This window comes from Lycium ferocissimum, chromosome 8, assembly GCF_029784015.1.
Source record: "Lycium ferocissimum isolate CSIRO_LF1 chromosome 8, AGI_CSIRO_Lferr_CH_V1, whole genome shotgun sequence".
NCBI lineage: Eukaryota > Viridiplantae > Streptophyta > Magnoliopsida > Solanales > Solanaceae > Lycium > Lycium ferocissimum.
In genome coordinates, this window is record NC_081349.1 from 42,772,493 (window position 1) to 42,779,845 (window position 7,353).

Here is a 7,353-nt window from a genome sequence, read left to right on the forward strand (position 1 = left end):
AAAACTTATACACTAATATGTATATTATACGTATAGTATGTGTATATTTAGGTTTAAATATACAAAACCTACACATTTGCTGATTATTTTGTAAATTAGATCACTCGAAAGTATTGGACTGTAAATTCCTACAATGAAACTGAAGGAAGCATTTAAAACGTTTTCCAAAGAAAACGGTGAGTGAAACGAGAATTCATTAATCCTTAGCAGAGGTCTCAAAGTCGTCTTTGCGGTTGGGAGCGTTTGATCCCAAAAATGAAACTTTCCGACACAAATCCAAATTAATGGATCCCTAAAGTGAAATACTAGATACCAGGTGTGGAACAGAAAAAAGTAGATCATCTAGAAGCCTCAAACAAAGTAACATTGAGAGATCCACTCATTCCCAATTATTTCTCACGGAGTCAACACTAACATTGAGAGATTTACTCATTCCCAAGAATTACCCACGTATTCAACACTAACTCTTTCAAATATATAACCAAACCAAAAACTCACTTTTTTCCCACCGTCCCTTCTCCTAACACGGTCCAAAAAACATCGTTAGCTTCCAAGAATTATCACAACACAAAATCCTACCCTTTGAATCATCACCACCACCAATCGACATATAATGTCATCTTCTCCGGCCATGGTCGCCGCCTCCGGCAATGACTTTTCTGGTAGTTTAGCCATGCCATGTTGCACCAATAACCCCAACAATAAGGATTCCATGGAGGATTTAGTTGCCTTGAAAATCAGCCTCTTGGGTGATTATCATATTGGAAAGACAAGTTTTTTGGTTAGTAATACAAATTTTCTTTCCATGCAACATTATTTGCATTGCAGAGACAGATTCAGGATTTAAATTAAATAGGTAACACCCTAAGGCGGAGCTAAAAGTAAGGCAAAGACAATTATAATACTCCATAAATCATTGAATCCTTTTTGTATGAATCCCTTGCTCCCCCATGCCACCCGTGCACCTCTTAATTTATACACACATTATAGAATTTTTTTTTTTTTTTTTTTGTAATTTTCTATATAAATGTGTATTTTTATAATTCGAATTTAATCATGGATTGTTCATTTTTGTATGTTTGAGTGAATTGCAGACAAAGTACGTAGGAAAGGAGAAAGGGGAAGAAGGTTTTTCAATAACAGGGTTAAACCATATGGACAAAACTCTATGCGTTAGTGGCGCTAGGATTTCTTATAACATTTGGGAAGTAGAAGGTATTTACATATATATCCAACTCCTTTTTTTCTTCTTATTTTTTCAGCATTCTAAAGATACAATTATGTGAATGTTGGTTTAAATGTTTAAGTCGAAATTTTCTAATAATGCAGGTGACGTTTCTCATATTCCAGTTGCTTGTAAAGATTCAGTAGCAATGTTGTTTATGTTTGATCTCACAAGTCGATGTACATTAAATAGGTATGAGTTTCTTCTTTTTTTTTTTTCCTCTTCCTAACATGAAATTAGTGGATCAATAGTTGTGATTATTTTCTAAGATTGTTATCTTGATATATAAACAGTATCATTAGCTGGTATCAACAAGCACGAAAATGGAATCAGGTAAGAAAATCTCTAAAGCTTACCTTTCTACTTTCTTGATTTGTATTTCCTGTTAATGTGACTTTTAATTATTATTTTTTTGGTTTTCAGACGGCAATTCCAGTTCTAATAGGAACAAAGTTTGATGATTTTGCCCAATTACCATTAGATGTGCAATGGACAATTGCTTTACAGGTATTATTCTCATTCTTTGTGACACCAATATAGGATGAAAAGAAATGAAGTACAATAATTGCTTAAGAAAACAGAGTTCATTTGCTAACAAGTCTTGGGAATTCAGATATAAGTTTAAATTATACAGTCAAACCTTTATATGAGGTATTGTTTGTCCCAAACTTTTTTGGTTGTTACAACGAAATGATGTTATAGAGAATATATAATAGACTACTATACACGGGGCGATTTTATGTATAAAATATGGGTCACGTGAACCCATAGTCACCCGACTAAACTCGGTGTATTATGTATATAATTCTTAAAATATATCTAATATTAACTGAAGGAACACATGGTCAAACTAGACCGAGTGGAGCACTGGTTAAGTGTTGGGTTTAATCCCTTAAGATTATGGGTTTGAACCCTACTAAATGTACTTTTGCGTCTTTTAAAAAAAAAAAAAAAAAAAAACTAAGGTGAACCCATCCTCTTGAAATCCTGGATTCGCTTCTGACTATACAATAACATGAACGATCTGTTGCACGGAAAATATTGTTGTTATAGTGAAATGTTGTTATTGAGAATCACTGTTATAGTGAGGTCTAACTATATACATTCACAATGTAAAGATTTTTCGCATTAGTCACGTAGTTTAACCTATGATAGCCGGTCAGTTATCACTTTTATCAATAACATAACATGAATTAGCTGGTCGGTTACTATTTTCATCAAGTTACCGTTTATCTTAATACTTAATATATAGATTTATTTGTAATTACTTTAAACATGACCTTATTTTTTTTATTTATTTTTTAATTTCTTAATTTTGTTCCAATTTTGCTTTGAACAGGCAAGAGCATATGCTAAGGCACTAAATGCAACCTTATTCTTCTCAAGTGCAGCCTACAACATAAATGTTAATAAGATCTTCAAGTTCATCACAGCCAAGATCTTCAACTTACCATGGACATTGGAACGTAACCTCACCATTGGAGAACCCATTATAGACTACTAGATTTTCTTCCATTTTTTGCTATTATTAAACCCCTCTTTGTCCCCAAAGAGAAAACAAGAAAAAACATTTTTCTTTAAATGTAACTATGAGAAAATTCACAAATCTCATTGCAAAAGAAATGGCTCACATAGTCAACCGGTCACTGGATCTAGTTAGTGTTACTACAGCCAGTGAAAATTCGGGTTGTCTTGGTATGTCATTCTGTAAAATGGAGAACAATTTTTCTTGTTTTCTTTTTGACTGCACAATGACTCTGTAATTTTTTAATAGAGTTCATTGATCAATTATTGGTTATTTTGCTTCGTTCATTCGATATGGTTCTCTCAAATGCCTTTGTATACTCTGTTACACTGTGTCGGTTTGAGGTACGATAAAAAACAATCTTGTAAATGTTAGTCCCTCTGTCCCATAATAGCTGTCACGTTTCGTTTTTCGAGAGTCAATTCGACCAATTTTCAAACCTAAATTGGATTAATTAATTTGAGATTTTATAATTAAAATTTAGATACTCAAATACTACACAAAAGGTACTATAAGCTGTAATTCTCCTTATATCAATATGATAGAAAAATACCTCTTAAAACATTGGTCAAAGTTCAAATAATTAAATCTCGAAAAGTGAAATTTATGTGACAAGTAATATGGGAAATTCAACCATGTCCGATGACATAATTTCAGAAAACACCTCTTATCTTTTGCTCAACAAAATCAGAAATTTTATCAACTGAAAATGTTTTAGGGAAATTTTCAATCTATATATATTGTTGCTAGAGTTAAATTTGGCACTTCACTCGAAATGCATTTCTTTTATTACATTTTTTTTTTCTGTCTTCATTCTATTACTGCTCAGACCTGCTGGTCTCAATCTCAAAATATTCCACATCTGGAGGCTAGCCTACGACATATCTTCGATGAAAGACCTTGCATGGTTATAGTTTTAAAATTCTTCAGTTCCAAATACTTCAATCTAATAATGGTAGCCTAGTACTACGTTACAATCAAAGTAGTGTGTTTGCAGCTAATTGTGCTCTTAACTTGTTTATATTTTGGTCTAAGGCCACAATAAATCTAGGCAACGCCTGAAAAATGGGAACACTTTTTACTTTTTGGGGGTGGCCTTTGAATAGAGCTTTTGGCTACAGAAAATTTGGCAATGCTTGTAAAGCGGTTCTTTGGAATTGTAGGTTACGCTCTATAAGCGTTGCCAAAGCATAAAACAATTGGCAACACTTATTTATATGTATGCTACACTTTTAAGCGTGATATTTTTGTAATTCTAAAAGCAACACTTTATAAGTGTGCTCTAAAAATTCTCAGCTAAATATTCCCTCCTTTCTTTTTCTCTTTTGGTGAAATATTTCCCCCCAATTCCTAAAGGGACCCTCTATTTGGATGGTTGTTTCCCGTGGTTCATTAATGTATGGTATGGTATGGTACAGTATGGTGTTGTATTGTATTGTCTTGTATTAATGACCACCTACTTGATAGATCGTATCGTTATCAGTGTTTAATAGCATTTGTATTGTTTGGTTTGACCGTATAGTACTGTATAATAACTTGTAAGTTTACTAAAATACCACTTAACTCTTAATTAGAAATTAGTTTCTATATATTAATAAAACTCGGTGTAAAGAATAAAATAGGAACTTTTAAAAAATAAGTGGGTGGCAGGTAGGGGTGGTGAGGGGGTGGGTGGTGTGAGGAGGGTGGTTGTGGGATGAGGGTGGGGTGGGGTTGGGTGGTGGTGAGGGGTAGTGGGGGCGGTACAGTGGGAGGTGGGTTGTTGTAGGATAAGGCGGGGTAGCCGGTGGTAGGGGTGGGGATGAGTTGTTGTGGGGCGGGTTGGGCGGTGCGTGGGGTAGTGGGTGGGTGGTGGCCGGGGCGGCGAGGGAGTGGGGTAGTTGGGGGTGGGAGCCGGGGTGGTGCGGGGTGGCGGGTAGGGGTGAGTGGTAGGGTGGGGGTGGTGTGGGACGGATGGTAGGATGGTAGAGCGGGGCGGGGACGGGGGTGGGACGGATGGTGGAGGGTGGGGCGCGTGGCATGGGTGGGGGTCGGTGGTAGGCGTGAGCGGGGGGGTGGGGTGGGGAGTATAGGGAGAAATGAAATATGTACTAAGGGAAAAAATCACCAAATCGTGGTTACAAAAATTAGACTTTTTCATAGTTATATAACCATGAAATGGAACACGTTTACAACACCATACCACATAATTTTAAGAACAATGAAAACAAACATGGTTTTATAGAAAATCATACATTAATGAACCACAGGAAACCACCATCCAAACAGGGGGTAAAGGGTAAACATTTCCCTCCTGCCTGAAATCATCATCGATACACTAGTTTAGGGCTTCTCGCTGTGTGGATGACGAGAAAATTGCAAAAGAAAATGGAGAAGTTACCGAGCCTCACAGTGAAGGAGAAGAAGGAATTTGCATTACACCAAGAAAATACATATCTATATTTATACGTGCAATAGTTACTCTTTTCTTCCACTGATATACTCCATACACACACACATCAATTGTTTGTAGCACAAATATATCCTAATTAGCAGTAACATTTGTTTTATAAATGCTTATTTGATTCCCTGTTTCTAGTTGAGTCCGAGCATACCTCGTCTCTGTAATTCTATGGCCTTTGTAGAAGTAACTTATTAAATTTTCACCGTTGGTTGATGTTGGGGTTTTTGGAGTGTGAATGGGAAATGAGAAAAGATACCTTTGGAAATAAGACCCAAAAGCGCATCTTTGGATTTGCACATTCTCCATCTCACCTTTTTCATTTTATAAATTTAGAGGGCTAAACCTGTTTTTACATAGAAAAATTCCACATCTTCGATATATTTTCTTACAAACTAATATCAAGAGTGATTCGTTCTTACGAATTTGCATTCGATAGTTGTTGGGGTTGAGGTACGGCTACGCCAGCAACAGGTATATTCGTTTTATTATGGGAGGAAGTAATCTATAACCCGGCTACGTTGAGGGATTAAATTCGCTAAGACATGTAGAATTATGTGGACTCGGATCGTTTTTTTTGTCATTTTGCTTTCTCGGTTTTATTAAAATATTGTTTCGTCGTTTGAATATTGTTTTACTAACAACATTTATTATTTTGAGCACAGTTTGGATAACAATCTTAAGGAATTTAATTATTAGTATTATTATTTTTCTGTGTTCTGCGTTGATGGAAACAAAACGAGAAGGAGATTTTTTTCTTTTCAGATGATAGAAATTATGATTCTACCATCATGTTTCGTAGTGGGCAGAATTTTTTTTTCCAATTGTTGATATTGGCATCAATTCGATGATAATGGAGGTGTGCTTATATGTTTAAAGGGAAAATACATAAATCCGCCCAAACGTATACTCGGATTAATTATGACGCATCCAACCTTTGCGGGGGACCTATTACCCCCCTGGCCTTATTTTTTTTTATATTTTTGTACCTTTTTTCGGCTGACGTGGCACAAAAAAAATTGATGCCCAGTTGCACAGTGGAGAGTGTTGCACACTCTCCACTACATCGGCGCCACGTCAGTGCCACGTCACTAAACCCTTCTTCTTCTTCTTCATTAAACCCTCCATTAATTTTATCTTCTTCACCACTAACCCCCTACTTTAATTCACGGAAATTGGTTATTTTCTACTACGTTGCTAGTCCAAGAAATCATATGACATGCCGAAGTTATACAAATACAAAGACAAGATTGACAACAAAGAAATTAAACAAAACTTCAAAGTAAAAATGATCTACAAGATGTGCACTTTAATGTTCCCTAGCAGTTCAACCAATGCATAAACCACGACATAGTAATTTCGCCAAAAGCGTCAATTTCATCAAATTCATGTATACTTTTCCCATCATATTTTACTTGCAAACCAATTTTGACTAACAAATCACCAACATACAAAAATTTCGCATTCAAAATTGGTAACCCAACAACATTTTCGACTACCCATTTCGTATTTAAGAATTCGACTACTCCATTTCGCATTCACAATTGGTAAACCAACAAACATTTTCCTCTAATTTTTCTATCATTGGAGGAAAATGTAGGATTGAATCGACAAAAATGGAGTTCGGGAAGTGAAGAAAAAGAATGAGAGTGAAGAAGAGTTGCACAAAGAAAAAGAAAGTAAAAAATTGTGAAAGAATAAATAAAGGTAACATTAGCAAAAATGAAGAAGAATGGGGGTGGCGGTGGGGTTAGGGGTGGGTGGGGAAAATGAGGGGCGGGTGGAATGAAGAAGAAGAAGATGGGTGGGGAAAATGAGGGGTGCGGTGGAATGAAGAAGAAGAAGAAGTGTTTGAAGTGATGTGGCGCCGATGTAAGACCGACGTGCAGTGTGAGAGTGTGCAACACTCTCCACCGTGCAACGGGCATCTAATTATTTTTGTGTCACGTCGGTAAGAAAGATGTACAAAAAAATAAAGGGGCATAGGGGTAATAGGTCGCCCGCAAAGGTTGGGTGCGTCATAATTAATCCGAGTATACGTTGGGGGGTATTTATGTATTTTCCCTATGTTTAAATATATAAATATACCCCACTTATATGTTTTGGACAGTACTGAAATATGGAATGAATAAATAATTAGACAATGTTGATAGGGTGTGTTCA

At 36.0% G+C, this 7,353-nt stretch overlaps 1 protein-coding gene across 1 annotated transcript; it reads left to right on the forward strand.

Annotated features, from left to right (window-relative positions):
* Positions 1-451: 451 nt before the first annotated feature.
* LOC132066974 (septum-promoting GTP-binding protein 1-like) lies at positions 452-3,105 on the forward strand. Its single transcript, XM_059460155.1, has 6 exons — positions 452-781; positions 1,095-1,215; positions 1,330-1,417; positions 1,519-1,558; positions 1,649-1,732; positions 2,565-3,105. The coding sequence occupies exons 1-6, from the start codon at positions 614-616 to the stop codon at positions 2,727-2,729; spliced, it is 666 nt and encodes a 221-aa protein (XP_059316138.1). The 5' UTR covers positions 452-613; the 3' UTR covers positions 2,730-3,105.
* The last annotated feature ends 4,248 nt before the right edge of the window (positions 3,106-7,353 follow it).

Excerpts from the sequence above, each read along its gene's own strand:
- LOC132066974 (XM_059460155.1), top strand. The coding sequence starts at position 614 with ATGTCATCTTCTCCGGCCATGGTCGCCGCCTCCGGCAATGACTTTTCT. Across the intron at positions 782-1,094 it reads TTGGAAAGACAAGTTTTTTG|ACAAAGTACGTAGGAAAGGA; the intron begins GTTAGTAATACA and ends AGTGAATTGCAG. Across the intron at positions 1,418-1,518 it reads AGTCGATGTACATTAAATAG|TATCATTAGCTGGTATCAAC; the intron begins GTATGAGTTTCT and ends ATATATAAACAG.